General features: G+C 40.2%; 1 protein-coding gene and 1 pseudogene across 1 annotated transcript in view; one reads left to right on the forward strand and one right to left on the reverse strand.

Annotated features, from left to right (window-relative positions):
* Window positions 1–1,592: 1,592 nt before the first annotated feature.
* On the forward strand, window positions 1,593–12,831 carry LOC128058646 (vacuolar protein sorting-associated protein VTA1 homolog; annotated as a pseudogene).
* A 3,024-nt stretch (window positions 12,832–15,855) lies between these two features.
* Window positions 15,856–24,867, reverse strand: part of CCDC7 (coiled-coil domain containing 7) — a 98,397-nt gene continuing 89,385 nt past the window's right edge. Inside the window, exons 22-23 of the mRNA XM_052651139.1 lie at window positions 23,631–23,741; window positions 15,856–15,974 (exon numbers count right to left, since the gene is read on the reverse strand). Of these exons, the coding sequence (XP_052507099.1) occupies window positions 15,856–15,974; window positions 23,631–23,741 (230 nt within the window). The remainder of the gene's footprint in view (window positions 15,975–23,630; window positions 23,742–24,867) is intronic.

The following is a 24,867-nucleotide window of genomic DNA, read 5'->3' on the forward strand; positions in this document are numbered from 1 at the left end:
TCTTTGTGACCCCATGGACTATACAGTCCATGGAATTCTCCAGGTCAGAATACTGGAGTGGGTAGCCTTTCCCTTCTCCAAGGGATATTCCGGACCCAGGAATCAAATCAGGGTCTCCTGCATTGCAGGCGAATTATTTACTAACTGAGCTATCAGGGAAATTCCATAAACTCTGTAAATTATGCTAAATAATATGGTATCATCAGATGTATGTAAAGATGTAAAAGGAATCAAATGAATCGCTATAAACTGACTTGGAGGGATTTCAAGGAGATAATATTAAGAGAGGGGAAAAAAAACCAAAAAGATAAATGTATGGTACCTTTCAGATAAGGAAGATGGGGGGAAAAGGAAATAAATAAGAAAGAGGAAGGGAGAGAATTAGAGAGACAGTTACCTTTACAAAATGACACACAAGTGAGATAGAAAAAAATGTAACTGGTTACCTACAGGATGCAAAGGAGCAAATTGAGGAAGAAATGGTACTCCTTTAAGTATACCTTTTTGCATAGTATTTACTTTTGGAAGCAAGTTCAGGTTCCACATGTTTCAAAAATAAAATTAAAACAAAAAAGAGAAACTAAAACTGAAAGCAAACTTAGAGAAATTAACCTACTGCAAACAACAAATACTAATGCAAGTAACTCATCAGTACAACATTTGACATATACCCTCATTCATGGGCAGAAGCGTGGAGAGATTGTCAACACATGACAAAGTATTTCCAGTAGGCTTTTTTTCCCATACTAATAGGCAAAACAATTTCAAAATCATTTTCATAGTCTAACAAATGCGTAAGTGTGTTATTTAGAGAGAACAGTTGTAGAGTGTGTGCATGTGTGCTAAGTCATTCAGTTGTGTCTGACTCTTTGTGACCCTTTGGACTGTAGCCCATCAGACTCCTCTGCCCAAAGGATTTTTCAGGCAAGAATACTGGAGTGGGTTGTCATTTCCTTCTCCAGGGGATCTTCCTGACCCAGGGATGAAACCTGCATTTCCTGCGCTTCCTGCACTGCAGGAGGATTCTTTACCCACTGAGCTATGAGGGGAGCCCCTTAGAAAGAAAATACACACATGAAATGAAAGAATGCACAACAGTCCTGAGGGGGTCCTGAGGGGGTAAAGCAGAATTGAAGATTTCCAAGATTTATCATGAATTCTAAACATGTCTATGCAGGTTTATATACACATATATAGGTATACATGCTAATGTACATGTATAAAAATATGTATGTATGTGTAAGTACATATATAAAAATGTGAACATACTTTAGAAACCTGACCAGTCTAGATCTTATATGTGATCTTTCAGGCAGAATCAGACAACTATAAAGGCATTACCCGGAGTTAACTTTGGGGCTTCCCAGGTGGCGCTTAGTGGGAAAAAAAATCCTCTTGCCGATGCAGGAGACAAAAGGGACACAGGTTCAACCCCTGGGTTGGGAAGATTCCGTGGAGCAGGGCATGGCAACGCACTCCAGGAGTCCTGCCTGGGGAATTCCCTGGACAGAGGAGCCTGGCAGGCTACAGTCCATGGGGTCACAAAGAGTTGGACACAACTGAAGCAGCTTTGCACACATGCAGCATGTACCATGGGGAAAAGAAGTTTAACTCACAGAGACTTGATGCACAGCCAGTGCACTGCAGCCACTGGAGAAGCTGCAGTCATGGACACAGCCCTCCCTTCCCACCACTCTCTTAAGCACACTGCATTCTTAGCTCAGTCACCATCAACTGGAAGCCTCAGTGTGGCAGTAGTAGGGGTGGGCTTGATTAGGGCGTCGTACTATTCCAGTACTGCCACTGACTACATTACCTTATGGGAGGAGGGTGAGGAGGGACTGAAGAAACTTTTCTCAGTTATGATTCAGTATTCAAGATGTCTCAGAGGATCCATAAGATACCAAGAGTCTTTTGTCTGGTGCTCCTTCAGCTGTGAGGTGATACTCTTCTACATCTCATACCAGGTTTGCACCGGTATTAATACATCTAACCCTCACCTACTGCTGCTCCAAGTGGGGAAACAGAACATGGCTATAGCTTGGGCCCTTTCCTGCTTGAACAATTGCAGTAAGTGAGTAAACATTTATTACTTTTAGTTTGGCTTGCTGTTTTAATTGGCCAACTCAAAAACTGGTATCTCTCTCTCAGACAAATTGGAGCAGCAAGCAGGGTAAATGAAACTCAAAGCCTTTCAGAAGGCACACTTTGGGATGGCACACTTTGGGATGTGCTTAGTAAATCTGTGGGACATTCTGGGGTGAGGTGGGGGAGGGTACCACAGGAGCATTAGCAAGAGTCTGAGGGGACCCTGGGGCGCTGTGACAGCCAGGCCAGTGTGTTTTGGACAGGGCTAGCAACCACACAGGGTGCCCTAGGAGAGTGCAACTGTATTTCTTTAGGCTTTTCAGTTCTGAGGGGGAACAGTTTCTTTTCTCTAGACCTTGATTCATTAGCCAAGACACCTGCTGGGTCAATCAAATAAGATTCACCAGAGGGGCTCTGAGAAAGCTAGGGCAGCAATTTGTGTGCTACTGCTTATGGTCCACTAGCGATGGGATGTAAAGCTGTGGGAAACCGTGCATGTCGAGCTGTACCCACTAACTACTGTTAGCTACTGTTAAATTTGCTCCTAGGACTGACAATGAGCTATTGAGATGTATGTTTTACCAAAAAAAAAAAAAACAAAAAAAACGAGAGAGAGAGAGAGAGCCGTAGGATCACTGTTCCCAGTAGCAAAAGAAGAGAAATCTGGTAGTTTGCCTTCATACTAAAGGTATTAATCTTGTTAAACTTAGTGAAGGAGAGGGGCACACACACACTGTGCAGAAGGTACAAAATACCTTCTTTAGAGAGCCTTGACAGCAGTCATGTTGGCTGAGGAGGTGGAAGAAAAGTGGGGAATAAAAAGAGCATACATTTGAAACTCTCTCCTTCATCAGCAGGCAATTATTTTGGCTCTCACAGAATGACCAACCTGTGATGAGTTCTCTACCACTGAAAAACATGTTTGGATCATCACTGCAGAAATGATAGTGTCCTTTTGTGCCACACTGGTGGTCCCAGGGTCTACAGTGAGAACAGTGAGATATTTAACCAAATTTGGATTTCTTGATTCATTCATGTCACCCTTGCTAGATAACTATTGAGCTCAAATAAGCCTCCTCATAAGGTCAGGTTATTGGGAACTATACAGTCTAGATATTGACTGACAGATTGTTGGACACGGAATAGCACCTACTGCCAATGTAGCAGTGATTAACAGTAAAAACAATGTGAAAACAGTAATCAGTAACCTATTCCTGAACAATCTAGGCCTGGATCCCCAGAAGAGATCTACCAGTGAATATCCAATATGAGGTGTCAAAGAGGTAGGCTGATGGGATTACTGTCAAGGAACTTAAGACCCACTGCATGCCTAGAAGGAAGCTAAACTAGTGTCCGCCTAGAGATGACTCCTACAACTAATACAGTGTCACTGCTCAGTGCTTTCCACTGAATTTTGACATGAGTATTCTGAGAGCCCACCAACTTCTATCAAGAACTCTCTTGGACTTCCTTGGTGGCACAGTGGATAAGTGCCAATACAGGGGACACAAGATTGATCCCTGGTCTGGGAAGATTCCACATGCTGTGGAGCAACTAAACCCATGCACCACAGCTACTGAGCCTGAGCTCTAAATCTGGTGAGCTGAAAAATAGCCGAGCCTGCGTGCTGCAACTGCTGAACCCATGTGCCTAGAGCCTATGGTCCACAACAAGAGTAGCCACTACAATGATAAGCCCGAGCATTGCAACAAATAGTAGGCCCTACTCACTGCAATTAGAGAAAGCCCACTCAAAGCAATCAAGATTCAGTGAAGCCAAAAATAAGTAAATGTCTTAAAGAAAGAAAAGAAAAAAAGAACACTTTGCTTTCAAAAATGCACAAGACTATGAGTTAGACCAAGTCCCTATGTCCACAGTGGGAACATGAGGACAGAGTTCAGTATATTTCCTGGATCTTTCGGATACGGTGGTTATATGACTATGATCTCAACTCCTGACACCAGAATGATGGAGAAACACACAATATTTACCACATAAGGGAGAGAGATCTGGGTAAGCACCCCAGGCCATTGGGTCTGAGGCCATTACCAGTGGAATCCTTACCAGATCCAACGATGGGTGTGTCCCTTTAAATCACTACAAATTTCCATTGTTTTGGCCCTACTGATATATGTATCATTAGCATAGGTTAACTGTCAGTGTGAAACCCTGCTTTGTATTCCTGAGAGGGACTACCATACTTCCACAAGGCTAACAAAATTCTCTGAATATCTGTCATCAATGCAAAAGTGATGATATGAAAATGTTCCACTATCAAAGGGTGCAACAGACTTCCACTTTATTGATGACATTGTCTTTGGGTCCAATATGCACCCTACTAGACAAAGACTGGATGGATGTGCCACAGACCCACATATGGCAACTCTGTGGAGCCATTATTACGGACAAGGTAGTTACCTGGCACTCTTAATAAAATGACTGAGCATGATCTGTAAGGGGAAAGATATCTCATTCCAGAAAACAGTGCCAAGCTTTGGTCCTCTCTACTTCCACAAATGAAGAGAAGGCCTGGAGACTGGTGGGACAACTAACAGATTACATTCTCATATTCCTTATGTATAGTCTGTGATGACACTCATCTATAGGGTAAATAGAAAGGCTGCTTCCTTTCCATGGGGCCATGACTAACAGGATGCCATGGAGACCCTACAACAGGTCATCAGGCTTCCCTTCCCTGGCACCCTTCTAATCCCTATTTGTTCTTTGAGTTACAGAATTCAGCAGCATTTCTGTTTACCAGTTGGAGGCTGTGGCAGAAGACCACTGACATAGGTCAGAGGCACCCCTTTAGGCTTTCAAACCCACATCTCTAAGAGTCAGCTGAAAGGTAAACATCCTTTAAGAGAAATTTACTGGTCTATTATAGGGCCCTGGTAGATGCTGAGTGATTGACCTATGACCACAAAATCAGAAATACCAAACAAGAGATATGAATAATTTTGCCTTTGTTCTCTAGTTATCTTAGAGAATTCACACAGTAAGTCTTCTATATAGCATATTTCAAATACATACTCATGAGCCAGAGAAATAATCTACTGATGAGTTTAATTAAAAATAAGTTAACATTATCTATAATTATTATACTTACTACTGAGTCTTCTTCCTTTAGAAGGTCTTTGTTTCTTTACTTCCAGTTGAGTTTCTGACATTGACTCTTGCTCAAGCACAGGATTTTCATCTGGTACTTTATCACTAGCTATATAAACAAAGATATTTACTCCAATAAATGGAAAAATAGATACACTGTTTGATTCTATACTTTCAAATTACTGACAAGTGTATGTCAACATTTTCTCACATTTTAAAAAAACTATAGGAAAGTAGTATAATACTGGACTGATATGAGAATGGTAAGAAGAGTCTTAATGATATATACTGAAACTGTCTCATCACTTCATTCATATTCATAGGTTTCAAATATGTTCTGTTAGGTCTCCAGTTTCCTTAACACTTCAGGTTAAAACATAGTCATAACCACAAAATGGTATATGCACAAGATTATTCATCACAGCATATTTGCAATTACAATATACTCAAAATCACTTATACGTGCAAACTGGTTCACCAATAAGCCAAAGTATATACTATAAACTATGGTATTATCAACTACGGTATACAGTATGGCCCAAACAACTGTGCACACAACTGTAAAGGAAATGAAAAAGATACCATAAACTAACATGGAGGTATTTCCAGTATATAGTTAAGTGAAATAAAAAAAACCTAGATATCTAATATACTATCTTTTAGGACAGAACAAAAGAAAACCAAAAAACTTGGCAGTTACCTTTACAAAATGAAACATAAGGTAAATCAGAAAACAAAACAGTTTGTCACCAAAGACACTGCAGACCATGCTCACTGAATTACGCTTGATGACTACTGTTAGTGCTGTTTGTCCCTGGCACTGGTAGACAGCCTACAACACAGAGAATTTTTGAGACTCATTTTTAGTGAAAAAGTATCTAAAGCTCTCAAGGTCATTTTGCCAGTGACCTGAGGAAACCAGTCAGACTGGGATACTTCTCAAGAGGTAATTGCTGAGTCTTGGTGAGGGGGTGTGCCACAACAGACTCCCTCATTCTGAGTGCTTTCACAGTGACCACTCTGCCCAAGAAAGGGGGAAGACAATGATGTGAACACTTGATTCCCTCTCTCCTTCCCCAGCTTGTTTCTTAAGTTTGGCCCACTTATGACGAGTATACTAACACTTAAGAAAGTGATGCCTGATAAGCATCTGATGGTCTTTTGGTTCAACAATGAACATAAAGAAGAGTAGATGATGTGACTGGTAACCAGACTCAGATTACCAGTGTCATTTGTGCCAGCTGTGCTGGTTTCCTAGCTATACTAAGCCTCCTTTTAAGGTTATATCAGTTGGTTCACAAGACAATCCAGATATTCAGTGACAAATTTCAGGGAAAGGAAGAACCAGTCACAGACAGATGTCGTTTGGCCAGTGAAGGAAGTGTCCTAAAAATGGTAATCAAGAACCCACATATGGATGATCTGATTAAGTGGTTTCTCAAGGAAATCTCTGGGTCTAGTTACTTAACCATGGGATCTCAAGAACACTGAAGGGCTGTCCACCAAGGAATTCATGGCTAGGTAGTGGTCCATAGGTGATCCAAAACCCAGAAACTCTAGAGTTCAAATGATGATGACATCTATGATTAACACAAGTGCTCTTCTTTTGCATTTCCCAGTGAATCTTGAGGTGAATCTGAAACACACCCCACCCCTACTACTTTTATGCAATTTCCCAGTATTCTATACAAACAAGGTTAGGCCAAGGTCCACATAGTCAAAGTTATGGTTTTTCCAGTAGTTATGTACAGATGTGAGAGTTGGACCATAAAGAAGGCTAAGCAATGAAGAATTGATGATTTCAAACTGTGGTGCTGGAGAAGACCCTTGAGAGTCCCTTGGACAGCAAGGAGATCAAACCAGCCAATCCTAAAGGAAAGCTGTCCTAAATATTCATTGGAAGGATTGGTGTTGAAGCTGAAGCTCCAATACTATGGCCACCTGATGTGAAGAGTCGACTCACTGGAAAAGACCCTGATTCTGGGAAAGACTGAGGGCAGGAAGAGAAGGGGGGATAGAAAGAGAAGTGGCTGACAGAGGATGAAATGTTTGGATGGCATCACCAACTCAATGGACATGAGTTTGAGCAAACTCAGGGAAACAGTGAAGGGCAGGGAAGCCAGGTGTGCTGCAGTCCATGGGGTCACAGAGAGCAGACTTAGCAACTGAACACAACCAAGCTCCTTAACTTCCCAGTTGTGACATGAGGATACATGATAAAGTCACAGTTCAGTAGAGAGATAGGTGAAAATTGCATATCTGGGCCTTTTGGATACTGATGTACATATGACTAATATCTCCGTGAGCACAGACACAACAATGAGGAGGAACCAGATAATGCTCACTGGTTTTTGGTCTGAGCTCACCAAATGGAATCGTTATCCAAATTCAACTATAGGTGTATCCTTACATGCCACTAAAATTTTCCATTGTTATGGCTTCCATTACTGAAAGTATTATTGGTACAGATGTATTTTCTACAGCATCTCACTCACTTCCACCATTAAGATCTGATGGGACCTACTGTATTTTGGGTCATTTTAATAGGGCATTTTGGAAAACTATTTTTGGGCAAGAGGAGAAGGGGGTGACAGAGGATGAGATGGTTGAATGGCATCACTGACTCAATGGACATGAGTCTGAGCAAACTCTGGGAGATGCTGAAGGACAAGGAAGGCTGCTATGCTGCAGTTCATGGGGTCCAAAGAGTGGGACACAACTTAGCAAATGAAAAACAACCAGACTACCAGTGTCTAGCACCTTTACCATCCAAAAACAGCTCACTGTGCTTATTGCTGAGCTTAATGAAACTAAAGTTCTCCACAAAGTTATTTCTCCATTTATACATACTTTCAGTCTGTGTGTAAGGCCTAGGGATGCCTAGAGACTTGACTGATTCTTGTTTGCTCAATGCCACAGTATAGCTCTGGATACTGGCGATTCATGCTCCTGTGACCTTCATAGAGATTTACTGCCCAAGTAGAGTGAAGTAAGTATGCAGCAACTGATATCACAAATGTCTCTCCCCCTCCCCCACCCCCCCCCCCCCCCCCCGCCACCTTTTAACATTCCTGTTCACACTAATGACCAGGATTGGTTTGCCTTATGTGGAATGGGTTGTGTTATACCTTCATGTCCTTTCACAAGCCCATGACCTAGAAAAAGCCCTGCTCCAAGATTAAGTACTATCCTTCCACTATATTGGACTTACCTGGTGGCTCAGATGGTAAAGCCTCTGCCTACAATGCGGGAGACCTGGGCTTAATCTCTGGGTTGGGAAGATCCTCTGGGGAAGGAAATGGCAACCCACTCCAGTACTCTTGCCCCCAACATCCCATGGATGGAGGAGCTTGGTAGGCTACAGAACGTGGGGTTGCAGAGAGTTGGACATGACTGAGAAACTTCACTTTTACTTTTTTACTTTCCACTCTATGGATGGCATTCTCCACTGGACCCAAACAAGTGTACTACCCAACAAGGACTGGATTCCATGATGACCCACATATGACCATATCTGAGTCATTAATGTAAAGATGGTACAAGGACCTAGTATTTAACTGAAATCCCTAAGGGCAAAGTGGAAAGGGGTACATTGTCTCATTCCAACCTTCAAGGGACCGAGGTTTTCCCTTCTCTATCCCCCCAAAATACCAAGCAGGCCAAGCTTTTTTTGAAGCACTCCAAAGTGTCAATCTTATTTCAGTCTCTACCACAACAAACACAAAGGACACTCAGTGTAGGTGTATGAATATATGTATGTTTATGTGCATGTTTATGTGCATGTATATGTACATATATATGTATACACGAGTTCAACTCCAGGTCAAAATCCTATGTTTGATTTTGCAGGTCCAACCACAGATAATTACAAAGTATCCATCTGACAGTTCTCATGGGGGAATACTTATCACCTCATACCAAATTTGATGCATATCCAGTGAACTTTAAACACCGAAAGTAGTTGCAGTAGAGGACCAAGGCCCATCCACACCGTGTTTTTATGCATTCTAGATTCCTATACCAGCTGCCTCTATTAGAGGCCTCCCTATGAAAGGGAGAGGAGGGGTTTGTACTTTTCAGGTGCCTCTCACAGACCACTTTACTGGGGGAATCTGAAGATCGTTTTCTTGGTTACTACTCAGTATTCAGGACTTACACTCCTAGCCATCCTGCATCAGTATTCACAAGGTTATTTGGGCCACAGTAAGGAAGAGCCTTCTGTGTGGGGCTCCTTCAGATATGACATCATCTTCCCTCAGCCCCTACTCCCATCAGTATTGATACATCTGACCCTTGCCTATTTTCTTTCTGTGGGGAAAATTAAACAGTGGTGGAGCTGAGGCCCTTTCCATTTAGACTTACTTATACTATTAAAGGAAGTGAATAAAAGCTTGTTACTTTCAGTTTGGCTTGCTCTCTTAATTGACCAAGTCAAAACAGGCAGCTTTCTCTGCCAGATTAGTGCAGAGAACAAAGTAGTCACTAAAGTAAAATTCTTTTCTGGAAGGAGCACTTTGAGAGGTGCTAGGGAGACTCTTTCAAGGCTCAGGGTTGGATCATTTGCAGGAGTCGAAGGGCCCCACAATGCACATTGTCCGTTGGACTAATGTGTCTCCAGAAGAGCCAGTGGACACCATGGGGCTCTCCAGCAGAGTACCACTGTATTGTCTACGTGCAACTCTACTCACATTCTTCTAAGCCCTGCTTAACTGCAGTTAAGGCCATGTTAAAGGAGGATAGGAAGATTGTGAACCTATCCAATTTGAACACCTGTCTCTCAAAAATTTGCCTGGGAAAGAAACAGAAATAACTGCCCTCTTTTCTAAGCTTCATGCAGAAAAAGTCCTTGAGACTATATCCCTATTCAGTAACTCATCTTACTTGTATACCAGATCATGAGTTCACAGTTACTCAACTGATTTTGGCTGTTCAATCAACAGAACAACCTTGACAACAGTAGTATCTGACATCATGATGATTGCAAAAACTTATCCAGAGTGTGGGAACTTGTTAGGCAGCAACTGATGCCACAAATGCCCTTTTCCATATTCCTTCAAACAGGGATGATTCAGATCAGTTCATCTTTGTGTGGAATGATAACAACTCACCATTTACACCCTTCCACAATGCTACTTGAATTTCCTATTTGTCAGCAATGCATCACCTGGAAAACCTCCCACTACTAGAGGAGGGGCTTGTCTTTCTACTCTGCTGATAATATCATTCTATTGAGTCCAGAGAAGAGAGCTACCCAGCAAGGGCTGAACATCCTGCTAACACATAGGTGGCAACTTGCTGGGCCATTTATTACAGAAAGCGTACAAGCACCCAAGTGAACTTTCTGGGCATGATCAGGATATGGTGTCTCATTGTCTCATTCCGTGGGAGAAGACTACTTCTGACCCTCGCCACTCCAACAATTAAAAAGGAGATCCATGGACTGATGGAACTCTTCACCTGCCTGCATTCTTAATGCCAACCATTTACAGGGTTACATAAAAGGTCATTTCCTTTCAATGGGGCCACAGCCAAGAGGATGACCTGGAAGCCCTTCAACAAGCCCCAGGCTACCCCCTTTTTTGGGGCCCCTCTGATCCATTTTGCCTTTTGAGTTAACAGATATCAGCAACCACTCTATTCACCAATTGGACTTAAAGGCAGAAGGACACTGCCAGAGGCATCAGCTGGAGTTTTTAATTCATCATCTCTAGGAATAGCTGGCTGAAAGGTACACAGCCTTTAAGAGAAAATTATTAGTCCATTATTGGGCTTTAGTGCATACTGAGCACATGACCCATGACTGTGAAATAGTCTCAAGAGAAGAAGTTCCAACCAAAAGTTATCAATAGTTTTGCTTTTGCTCTCTAATTATTTAAGGGCATTCCCACTTTAGGTCAGTGTAAAATTTGTATAAAAATATGACCAGATAGAATTCCTGGAGTGGAGATGGCCATGCTTGCTCTGCTGCTCCTATAGTTTAGGAGCATACAGCATCATCTGAGGATGGCTCATAAGCTGGACAAGTAAGACCTTGTGGTTTATTACTGTCTTTTCTATGTGATGCAAACTGGAATGAAGATTGACAGTAGAAACTAAATGTCATAAATTTTTATAAAAGCTAATGAATCAGTTAAAAGTTCTTAAACAGTTGGGTGATAATGAATGTTACTCAAGAAATAATAGTTGTTGTTCACTCAGTTGTGTCTGACTCTTTGCAACCCCATGGACTGCAGCATGCCAGGCTTCCCTGTCCTTCACTATCTCCCAGAGGATGTTCAAACTGATGTTCATTGAATTGGTGATACCATGCAACCATCTCATCCTCTGTTGTCCCCTTCTTCTCCTGCCTTCAATCTTTCCCAGCATCAAGGCCTTTTCCAGTAAGTCAGCTCTTTGCAGCAGGTGGCCAAAGTATTGGAGCTTCAGCTTCAGCACCAGTCCTTTTAATGAATATTCAGGGTTATTTTCCTTTAGAATTAACTGGCTTAAACTCCTTACTGTCCAGAGGACTTTCAAGAGTCTTCTCCAGCACCACAGTTTGACAGCATCGATTCTTTATTGCTCAGCCTTCTTTACAGTCCAACTCACATCCACACATGATTACTGGAAAAACCACAGCTTTGACTATACGAATCTTTGTCAGCAAAGTGATATCCGTGTTTTAATATGTTGTCTAGGTATGTCATGGCTTTTTTTCCAAGGAGCAAGTGTCCTTTAATTTCATGGCTGCAGTCTCTGCCCATTTGGAGATCTATGCTTTGAAAATGTTTTGTATACAGATAATGAAGTTCATGCTGGGTGATTTCACAAAAACATGATCAAGTCCCACTATACTGCAAGTCTTTTAATAGATGTCAAAACAGTGTTGGAGAACTCACCGATGAAAATGTATGGAAGATGAAAGGCAACATGAAAGATAACATATATTTATAATTGTTTAAAGAATGGAGAGACTTGGGACTGGTGGGACTGAAGAATATACTGATGTTGAAGAAAAATGAAAATATGGGAGCAACCTCTCTGCTGACTCAGCCACTTCAGCCATGATCTTCAACTTAGGACCCAAGCAACATGACATCAGGCAGCTATGAAAGTGAAAGTGAAGTTGCACAGTCGTGTCCGACTCTTTGTGACCCCATGGTCTGTAGCCTACCATGCTCCTCCATCCATGGGATTTTCCAGGCAAGAGTACTGGAGTGGGTTGCCATTTCCTTCTCCAGAGGATCTTCCCTACCCAGGGAGTGAACCCGGGTCTCCCACATTGTAGACAGACGCTTTACCATCTGAGCCACCAGGGAAATTTGAACACAAATTCCTCCTGGTGCCCACAATCCAGCATTCCAGCAAATATCCCAGCAGAAGTTCCTCACAGTTCAAGTTTAGCAAGTAACACTACCCAGCCTACTCCACAGACCACTCCAGGCATTGATTCTGCACTGTACTGCAGTTTCCCAGGGAGATATTCAACTAACATCAGAGGACTCTGCTAGAGCTCAGAAATATACCAAATATGCAGGCAGAGCTTTGCACTATGATGTCACCAATGCAGTGCAAAATCTAGAGAAGGCCCTCAAGTTACTGGCTATACCTAGAGAATGCAGTCTTTGTAGAAAAGATCCATGCTTAAAGAATTAACAGACTAACATGCTTAAAGAACTCAATCTTCAGCTTATCATGAGCAGTTTTAAAGACTTCATTTCCACTATCTGTAACAATGAAATCTGTGTCTGTGTATCAGATTCCTGTTGATGCTTTCAACAGACTTAACCCGTTTTCTTTGTCCTTTAGTGGATCCAGAAGTGACTGGATATATGGGAATGATGTGAGCAAGGTCCTAAAAGTGCCCACTGAACCCTGCTTGTTCTAAAAATGAAACATACATCTATAAAATACTTTGGAAATTAGCTTAGTATTTTAATCTACATAAATTAAGGAATCTTTAAATCTATAATTTGGACCAACAGTCCATATTACTTTGCTATAAAATGCTAAATTGAACTTTTAATAAATACTACCAGAATACTCTACACTCAGTTCAGTTCAGTCGCTCAGTTGTGTCCAACTCTTTACAACCCCATGAATCGCAGCACGCCAGGCCTCCCTGTCCATCACCAACTCCCAGAGTTCACCCAGACTCACGTCCATCAAGTCAGTGATGCCATTCAGCCATCTCATCCTCTGTCGTCCCCTTCTCCTCCTGCCCCCAACCCCTCCCAGCATCAGAGTCTTTTCCAATGAGTCAACTCTTCGCATGAGGTGGCCAAAGTACTGGAGCTTCAGCTTTAGCATCATTCCTTCCAAAGAAATCCCAGGGCTGATCTTCAGAATGGACTGGTTGGATCTCCTTGCAGTCCAAGGGACTCTCAAAGAGTCTTCTCCAACACCACAGTTCAAAAGCATCAATTCTTTGGTACTCAGCCTTCTTCACAGTCCAACTCTCACAGCCATACATGACCACAGGAAAAAACCATAGCCTTGACTAGATGGACCTTAGTTGGCAAAGTAATGACTCTGCTTTTGAATATGCTATCTAGGTTGGTCATAACTTTTCTTCCAAGGAGTAAGAGTCTTTGAAACCAGATGCCATGATCTTCGTTTTCTGAATATTGAGCTTTAAGCCAACTTTTTCACTCTCCTCTTTCACTTTCATCAAGAGGCTTTTTAGTTCCTCTTCACTTTCTGCCATAAGGGTGGTGTCATCTGCATATCTGAGGTTATTGATATTTCTCCCACCAATCTTGATTCCAGCTTGTGTTTCTTCCAGTCCAGTGTTTCTCAAGATGTACTCTGCATATAAGTTAAATAAGCAGGGTGACAATATACAGCCTTGACGGACTCCTTTTCCTATTTGGAAGCAGTCTGTTGTTCCATGTCCAGTTCTAACTGTTGCTTCCTGATCTGCATATAGGTTTCTCAAGAGGCAGGTCAGGTGGTCTGGTATTCCCATCTCTTTCAGAATTTTCCAGTTTATTGTGATCCACACAGTCAAAGGCTTTGGCATAGTCAATAAAGCAGAAATAGATGTTTTTCTGGAACTCTCTTGCTTTTTCCATGATCCAGCGGATGTTGGCAATTTGATCTCTGGTTCCTCTGCCTTTTCTAAAACCAGCTTCAACATCAGGGAGTTCACGGTTCATGTACTGCTGAAGCCTGGCTTGGAGAATTTTGAGCATTACTTTACTAACATGTGAGATGAGTGCAACTGTGCGGTAGTTTGAGCATTCTTAGGGATTGCCTTTCTTTGGAATTGGAATGAAAACTGACCTTTTCCAGTCCTGTGGCCACTGCTGAGTTTTCCAAATTTGCTGGCATAGTGAGTGCAGCACTTTCACAGCATCATCTTTCAGGATTTGAGACAGCTCAACTGGAATTCCATCACCTCCACTAGCTTTGTTCGTAGTGATGCTTTCTAAGGCCCACTTGACTTCACATTCCAAGATGTCTGGGTCTAGATGAGTGATTACACCATCATGATTATCTGGGTCATGAAGATCTTTTTTGTACAGTTCTTCCATGTATTCTTGCCACCTCTTCTTAATATATTCTGCTTCTATTAGGTCCATACCATTTCTGTCCTTTATTGAGCCCATCTTTGCATGAAATGTTCCCTTGGTATCTCTAATTTTCTTAAAGAGATCTCTAGTCTTTCCCATTCTGTTGTTTTCCTCTATTTCTTTGCATTGATCACTGAAGAAGGCTTTCTTATCTCTTCTTGCTGTTCTTTGGAACTCTGCATTCAGATGCTTATATCTTTCCTTTTCTCCTTTGCTTTTCGCCTCTCTTCTTTTCACAGCTATTTGTAAGGCCTCCCCAGAGAGCCATTTTGCTTTTTTGCATTTCTTTTCCATGGGGATGGTCTTGACCCCTGTCTCCACTACACTACACTAGAGACCATGTTTCTGTTTTCCTCAGAAAAATGGATATGAATGTCTCAAACTGTTACATGAATCTGAAAGAGACTTTTTAAGTTTCAACTTATATTCATACTAAACATAAATGCATTTAAAGTTAAAATGTTCATGGAAGGAAATATATTAAGGTAAAGAGGCAGAATCAGTTTTAGATGTAAGAATGACATTGGCTTCCTAACTGTTTTCCCTTATCCATTGAAGGTGAAGATGAATTGTGATTTGCTTCACAGGAATTTAACCATGTATTAGAGAATGAAAACAACATGTTTGCAGTAATGCCTGGAAACTTGGTGCTTTGAGATAAGGTTCTTTGCTATAATGGAATGAATTCCAAAGAGTGTACAGCTATGAAAGATGGAGATCATAAGAACATAGATTCTCAGTTGCTAATTATATAAGTTTTGTGAGCAATTGTGGATTTACAATGTCTCCAGCATTTATACTATGTAAAAAATAAATACAAGGACTCTTTGAACTAGTTTTTTTTTTTAAATCTCAAATACATCTTCATGAACCAAAGAAAAGATCTTCTGATGAGTACATTTAAAATTTTTTTCATGTATTCAAAAACTATTTATTGGATGCCTGTTTTGGGTCAGGCACTGCACTTTTGCTGAGGATATACTAGAAGCAAGATAGCCCAGGGTCCATCCTTGTGGTGCTTACAGCTTATTCAGAGAGACAGCAAGGAAACATAAAACAGTGTGAAAATTGGAACAGGTTAAAAACAAGGTTATCCACAATTATTTTACTTACTAATGACACTTTCAGGTCCAGAAGATTTTTGTTTCTCTACATGAATTTCTGTTTCTAACTTTAAGTCTTGCTGCATAAACATGAGACTTTCATCTGATACATCATCACGAGCTACATAGAGAGACACATTCAGTGCATTAAGCAGAAAAATGGATCTTGAAATCCCTATATATCAAGTTTATACATGTGTTTACAGTATTTTTTCCTTTTTATAAATATATAAATAAACTACCATCATGTTAGACCTGATATGAAAATGGTGAGAAAAATTTCAGTGTGTCTAAGTCTCATTATTTCACAAATGTTTGCTGATGTCAAATATATTTTATATTAGTCCCTACTTGTTTTACATTATTATAGTTTAGGTTAATACATACTCATAGACCAAATGATGAAAATGTATATGTAAAGGTTATTCATCACACCACATTTTTTATCACAAAATACTCAGAAGCCCCTAAATATATTAGCATATAAGATTACTTGAATAACAAGGTACTTACTATAAATTAGGGTAATATAAATTATTATTTATATAAAGAGTTACACATAAAGCTATAAAAAAGATACTTATAATCCAACTTGGAAGTATAGCTAGATGAGAGGTTAAGTATAAACAAAATAATGGAAAGAGAAGATATAAAATATTCTATTTTTTAGGAAAGAAAAGAGTAAGAAATAAAAAGAAAATATAAGATATTTACCTTTAGAAAAAGAAATACAGGAAAGAGAAAGAGAAAATAATGTATTTGGTCACCAAAAGTTGCATGCAGAACTGGTCGCAATGACTAGTATTAAATCTAAACATGTTGCTGGCAGTGATAACATCCTCAATACAAGAACTGTTTCTCATATTTAATGACAAAGTAGGTAGAGCCCCAGGGATTGCCTTGCCCAGCGACACAAAGAAATGATAGAGATTTGGATAGTTTGACTCCACTATAAGGAAAGTAATATTGTTAGAGTTAACTGGAGACAGCAGCACCTTTTCTGGTGTGTCACTGCAGACCCTCTCTTTCAGAGGTTACTGTCACTGCAGACCCTCTGTTTCATGGTTATTATGCCCAAGGAGGATGAAGAAAGGGGTAGGTGGGAGAAAAGTCATGTACACCTGAGCCTCTTCTTCCTTTACTAGCTATTATTTGCTCTTGACTGGTCCAATGGTGGTTAGTTCTCAAACAATTCTCAAAAAACTTTTTTGGCCCACCCTTACAGCCACCTGGTAAGGTGTTCTGCAAGCCACTTGATAGTCCCTTGATTCAACAACAACAACAACAAAAAAAGTGAGAAAAGTAAATGATTAGATTGTTTACCAGACTCAGATCTAAGGTCATTCTTGCCACTCTAACTGGTTACCTGGCTCAATTAAACCTCTTCATAAAGTGATGTCAACTGGTTCACAGCAATCTATATGTGAACTGAAAACTTTCCAAGCAAAGAAAAAGCAGTAGTAGTCAGAGTGATGTAAAAACGGTAATAGGGTACTTACTCCTGGATCACAGGGTCAAGATCTTTCCCAAAGACATCTATGGGTTTTCTTACCCAACAGTAGGTCTCAAGGAGGAGACTGACAGGCTCTACATCAGATATCTGGGACTAGATAATGACCTTTGGGCACAATGGGGTCCACATACTAATGACTAATGAAAGTAACATTCTCTCCAACCCTTCCAGTGAATCTTGATATGAATCTTGATATGAATCAGAGTGCATCCCCTTACTTGTATCCAGATCTCTTAACTTTAAAAATAAACAAGGCTATGAGTTAGGCCAAGGTCCTTCTGTCTCCACTGGGAACATGAGAATGTTTTACAAATCTCCCCTGTCCCCAACATGAGGATGGGGAGGTGAGGAAGAATTTCATTCTTTGGTCTTTTTAGAGCAAGATGAGGGGAAAGTTTGTGTGTGTGTGTTTATCCCCAATCCATGCTCAGAAATCCTATAACTGAGGCCATTTCAGAGGCCCTACATAAAAAACCGAACCTAACAAACTACCAGTACCTAGTGCCTTCGACAGCCAAAGCAACTACCTAGAGGATTAAAACCTCATTACTGAGCTTAATGCAGCAAAAGTTCTCCACAAGACTATTTCTCCATTTCAGTAACCCCATCTGGCCTGTGGATGAGGCCTCAGGTATATAGAGTCAATTGATTATTAGAGGCTTAATGCTGAGCACAGAAGAATTGATGCTTTTGAACTGTGGTGTTGGAGAAGACTCTTGAGAGTCCCTTGGACTGCAGGGAGATCCAACCAGTCCATTCTGAAGGAGATCAGCCCTGGGATTTCTTTGGAGGGAATGATGCTGAAGCTGAAACTCCAGTACTTTGGCCACCTGATGCAAAGAGCTGACTCATTTGAAAAGACCCTGATGCTGGGAAAGATTGAAGGTGGGAGAAGGGGATGACAGAGGATGAGATGGTTGGATGGCATCACTGACTCGACGGACATGGGTTTGAGTGGACTCCGGGAGTTGGTGATGGACAGGGAAGCCTGGCGTGCTGCAGTTCACAGGGTCACAAAGAGTCAGATATAACTGAGCGACTGAACTGAACTATGGAGAACAGTATGAGGGTTCCTTAAAAAACTAAAAACAGAACTACCATATGACCCAGCAATCCCCCTACTGGGCATGTACCCTGAGAAAATCATAATTCAAAAATACACATGCACCTCAATGTTCATTGCAGCACTATCTACAATAGCCAGGACATGGAAGCAACCTAGATATTCACTGACAGATGAATAGGTAAAGAAGATATAGTATGTATATACAATAGAATATTACTCAGTCATACAAAAGAAAGAAATTGGGTCATTTGTAGTCACATGGTTGAACCCAGAATCTATCATACAAAGTGAAGTCAGTCAAAAAGAAAAACAAATATCAAATATTAACAAATATATATGGAATCTATAAAAATGGTACTGATAAACCTATATGCAGAGAAAAAAAAGACATGCAGGCATAGAGAATGGACTTGTGGACAAAGAAAGGGAAAGAGAAGTCAGGACAAACTGAGAGATTGGGACTGACGTAAATACACTACCACGTATAAAATGGGTAGCTGGTGAGAACCTGTGTACAACACAGGGAGCTCAACTCGTTGCTCTGTGGTGACGTAGATGGGTGGCAGGGGGGACACAGGGTGAGAAAGATCCAAGAGGGAAGGAATACATGTATACTTACAGCCAATTCATGTTGTACAGCAGAAACTAACACAACATAACATTGTAAAGCAATTACACTCCAACTAAAAAAAGATCCTATGATAGCTGAGTGGGCTATCATCCATGGAGTCACAAAAGAGTTGGACATGACTTAGCAACTAAACAGCAACAGCAACAATGAAAAACCATAATGGAAAAGAATATTTTAAAAAAGAGTGTATATATATATATATATATATATATATATATGTATAACTGAATCACTCTGGTATGTAACAGAATTAACAACAATGTAAACCAAGTACACTTCAATAAAAATAAATAAGAAAAATAATATTTAAAATAAAATAAAACACATGCCATATACATATTTATGAACCAAAGAAAAAAGATAATTTGATGAGTTTAATTTAAAATATTTATTAAAAATTATCTATATTTATTATACTTACTAGTGTGTCCTTCCCTTCTGTGACTTTTTCCTTTCTTTACATATTGTTGGATTTTTGAATCTTGATTCTCACGCATATGCTTTTTATCTCGTACTTTATCATGAGCTATATAGAGAGATACATTTAGTCCACTAAGTGAATAAAACAAATATTATTGTGAAATCTCTAATTTCAAATTTATAATAATTGTGCAATAACATATTCTCTTATTTTAATAAAAATTTAAATGAACTGCCACAATGCTAGATCCACATGAAAATTTTGAGGTAAATTCTGATAGATGTAAGTTGAAGCTGTCTGTTTCATAGGAATCAAATATTTGTATATTAGTCTCCAGTTTTCTTGTGTTATTTACACTTTAGGTAAATACATATAGACTAAACAATGAAAATGTGTATGTACAAGTTTTCCATTACAATATTATGTGTAATTACAAAATAATTAAAATCACCAAATATATAAACATAGAAGATTGGTTGATCTTTGGTTGATTGGTTGAGTCAACTAAAGTATATATTATAAACTATGGTAAAGTATAAATTACAGTACTTGGTAGCATAAACAAGTGTACCTATTGCTGCAAAGGAAATGAAAAAAAACCTCTACAAAATGATTTGGAGGGATTTCAAGGAGGTAGTATTAAGTGAAAAAAAAAACTTAAATAAGTATCTTACATACTACCTTTTGTGAAAGACAGGGACATAAGAAAGAAATATAAAAACAGGGGAAAAATGAGTTATTTTTCAATCAAACATGGAGAAGACAAATCAGAAAACAATTTAGTTGGATACCTACAAAAGGAGGGTGAGGACTAAGGAATGCAGGGAAGGTATAAGAAAAGGAATGACAATTTACATATATCACTTTGCCCAGTTATTACTTTTGGGAAAAGGTTCATGTTTTATATATTCAAAAAACAAAACTAAATTAAAAAATAAAAAGGAAGACTAACATTGAAAGCAAACTTGAAGCTACTGAATGAAAAGATAAGCACAAATACAAGTAACTCATCAACTACAGAACAACCATCAGCTGCTGAACCACTATTAACAGGAGGATGTTGGAATCCACCAAGAAAAAGATACTCCGTGTCCCAGAACAAAAGAGATGCCACAACAAGGCAGTAGGAGGGAGACAATCACATTAAAATCAAACCTTATACCAGCCAGAGATACTTGGAGGGCACAAACAAAACCTTATGTGCACCAGGACCCAGGGGAAGGACCAGTGATCCCTACAAGATCTAAGCCAGGCCTGTCTGAGAGTGTTTGAGGGTCTCCTGTAGAGGCATGAGTCAGCAGTGGACTAACATGGGAACAGGAGCACTGGCAGTAGTAGTCCTGGGAGGTGTGGCATGTTGGCATTAAGTTCTCTTGGAGATCACCATGGGTCCTACTAAAGAGCCTACAGTCCTGACACAGAGACTGCAGACTCTAGGAATGGGCCACCTCAGGCCAAACTACAGGGAGGGAGCACAGCCCCACCCATCAGCATAAAATTGTGTAACAGATTTACTGAGTATGGCCCAGAGTAAGACCCAGGTTTCCCCAGAGCCAGCGACTTAGCAGCAGTAGCAGCATGCCCCAACTGATGCCGAAGAAGCTGAATGATTCTATGAAGACCTACAAGACCTTCTAGAACTAACACCAACACAAGGTATCCTTTTCATCACAGGGGATTGAAATGAAAACATAAGAAGTCAAGAGATAGCTAGCTGCTGCTGCTGCTAAGTTGCTTCAGTCGTGTCCGACTCTGTGCGACCCCATAGACGGCAGCCCACCAGGCTCCCCCGTCCCTGGGATCCTCCAGACAAGAATACTGGAGTGGGTTGCCATTTCTTCTCCAATGCATGAAAAAGAAAAGTGAAAGTGAAGTCGCTCAGTCATGTCCGACTGCTAGCGACCCCATGGACTACAGGCTACCAGGCTCCTCCATCCATGGGATTTGCCAGGCAAGAGTACTGGAGTGGGTTGCCACTGCCTTCTCCAAGAGATAGCTAAAGAGCAAATTTGGCCTTGGAGTACAAAATGAAGTAGGGCAAGGATGAGTTTTGCCAAGGGAATGCACTGATCATAGCTAACACTCTCCCAACAACACAAGAGATGACTCTACAAACGGACATTCAGTTCAGTTCAGTTGCTCAGTCGTGTCCGACTCTTTGTGACCCCATGAACTGCAGCACGCCAGGCCTCTCTGTCCATCAGCAACTCCCGGAGTTCACCCAAACTCGTGTCCATCGAGTCAGTGATGCCATCCAACCATCTCATCCTCTGTCGCCCTTTCTCCTCCTGCCCTCAATCTTTCCCGAGGTACTCTTGTTAAACAATGGGCCATGAGGACCTAACATGTAGCCCCACTATGGTTCACTTTTTGCTGGCCGCTATGAATAAAGCAAGTGCTATTTTCTATACTTTTATCAATAAATCTTGAGACAGATCGGAAACTAGCATATACACTTATCCTGATTCCCAGCTTTCAAAAATAAACAAAATAGGACTATAACAAAGCACCTATTTCCCTGGTAAAAATATGAGAGCCTATTCCAGGACAAAGTTTGAAAGGCAGTTGGAGGAGAATTACATTTCTTGGGCTTTTTGGATCGTGGTACACTAATATCTGTAATCCTCACAAGCCCTGGCACTAGAACGAGGGGGAAACAGATAATGCTGTCTGTTTTGGGGCCACCACCACAAACAGAAACCTTTTCCAGGCCAGACTATGGTACGCTGTATTGTTATTGCCTTCATTGCTGAACGTATTATTGGTAGAGATATATTATTTAGGTGTCCCACCACTTGTATTCACTTCCAAGCTGTGACAGGATTTGATAATGTTAGGATATTTTAATGGGGCAGGCTGGAAGATCTTGAGCCATCCAATTACCAGAACCTAGAACCCTTATCTGTTAAATTCCAAAAACAATACTGACATGCTGGGTGTAAAAAATAAATAGCTGCCCTTGTTGCTGAGCTTAAACAAACCAACAAATTCCACAGACTATATCTGCATTCAATAGCCCCATCAGACCTGTGCACAAAACCTCAGGTGCCTACAGACTAACATGATTAAGGCTGCACAAAGTGTTAGTACCAACCTCACACTGGTATTGTGACTGTCACAGAAGCTATTGCCCAAGGTAAAGGAACTCAGTATATAGCAACCAACAACTTGAATACTGTTCAGCATCTCTCTTCATGCCAATGACGATGATCAATTTACCCCTATGTATAATTAATTGAAATATGCCACTAATGTCCTTCCACAGGGATCTCTCAATTCCCCATCTGCCTATCTTCAATGGGTAGAGCATGACTGAGATTAAGTCCCACTCACAGAGGGAATGATAGCCTTGCTATATTGATGACATCTTTCTGATCCCACAAGCGCTGAACATCCTGTTGATCCATATGGGACAACATAGCTGGGCCATTAATATAGACAAGGACCTAGTATCCAAGTGAAATTCCAGTGTGTGACCTGTAGCAGATAAAAATCTTACTCCAGAGATGTTTGCAAACCTTTGGGCCCTCTCTTCCTCAAATTATTTATTTTAAATGTATTGATGGGACTTTTGATGGGATTTGTTGACTACTAACACATTTGCATGCTGCCCACAGGGATGTGATGGCGCATTTCTAAGAAATTACCATAAAGGCTATCCCCTTTGAGTGGAGACCCAGCCAAAAAGATGCTCTGGAAGACTTCCAGCAGATCGTTCAAGCTCCTTCCCTGGACTCTTCTGAGTCCCCATTTGTTTTCTGAGTTACTGACCTCTTTGTAGCTTACTGACATTGTAGCCTATAGCAAAAAGACACTGACAGAGGTCAGAGGCAGCCATTGGTTGTTCGGAGCAGAAATTTCCCAGGTTGGCTGAAAGGTACATAGCCTTAGTGAGATAACTACTGATCTATTATTGTCCTTAATGGATACTGAGCATGAAATAGTCTTAAGGTCAGAAATCCCAACTAAACTGTATCAAGAACTTTGTTTTTGTTTTTAAGCTGCCTTAAGGTATTCACATTTTAAATCAAAATGTAAAATTTTATCCATACAAAACATATGCTGAGATATATCTTCAGGAAACAAAAAAGATCTGATAAGTTTAATTTTAAATGATATGAAGTTATTTATGATTATGATGCTTACGAGAGAGTCTTTCCTTTTTCAGAGTTCTTTGCTTCTTTACTTGCATTTGGGTTTTTGACACCAAATCCTGATGGTTAAGCATAACCTTTTCATATGATGCTTCATCATATCCTACATAAAGAAGTACATTTAGTCCACTGAACAGAAAAAAACAGATCTACTGTGAAATATCTAAACTTCAAATTTATACAAGTGTACAACAGAATTCTCTTTCATTTTGATAAAAAAAATTATCATAAAGCTAGATATGACATAAAAATTGTGAGAAAAGTTTTAGTGAGTGTTTTGAATATATTTCTATCAGTCTCTAGTTTTCTTGGGTTACTTATACTTTAGGTCACTATCAATCATAGATCAAACAATGAAAACACATAGGCACAACATTACTCATCAAAGCATCATGTGTAATTGCATAATATTCAAACTACCTGAATATTCATAGATCATTGCTTGAATAATCTAAGATATGTACCATAAACTATGATATAAATAATGGTTTAAAATGTGACACAAACAGCTGTACATTCAGCTATAAATTGAATGAAAAAGTTATCCAGACATGAAAGAATTTCCAAGAATGTTATGTAAAAAATAAAAGTGAAAAAGTATATATTTAGTATATTACCTTTGAGGTAAGAAAGAAGGGGAAGTTAAGGGGAAAATTAAGAAAAATAGACACATTTACAAATGATTTAAAGAAATAATAAACCAGAGGACAGTATAATACATGGTTACTTACAACAGAAGGGATAAACTGGGGCATACACGGGAAGGGATTCAGGAAAGCATGATCTCTTGCAATCTCTTTTAGAGGTAGGTTAATATCCTATATATTCCAAATGTGAAAGCAAATTAAGGGGGCAGTCCTAAGATGGTGGAGGAATAGGATGGGGAGACCACTTTCTCCCCAACAAATTCATCGAAAGAACATTTGAACGCTGAGCAAATTCCACAAAACAACTTCTGAATGCTGGCAGAGGACATGAGGCACCCAGAGAGGTACTCCATTGTCATCAAAAGGAAGTAGAACAAAATATAAAAGGTAAAAAGAGAGACAAAAGAGGTAGGGATGGAGATCCATCCCGGTAAGGGAGTCTTAAAAGAGAAGTTTCCAAACACCAGGAAACACTCTCATGGGGGTCTGTGGGGAATCTTGGAATCACAGAGGGCCACATAACCGGGAGGAAAAATTAGTCAATCAATAATTAAAACCCACAGATTACAGTGCCTAGTTACA

This window comes from Budorcas taxicolor, chromosome 13, assembly GCF_023091745.1.
Source record: "Budorcas taxicolor isolate Tak-1 chromosome 13, Takin1.1, whole genome shotgun sequence".
Classification (NCBI taxonomy): Eukaryota; Metazoa; Chordata; class Mammalia; order Artiodactyla; family Bovidae; genus Budorcas; species Budorcas taxicolor.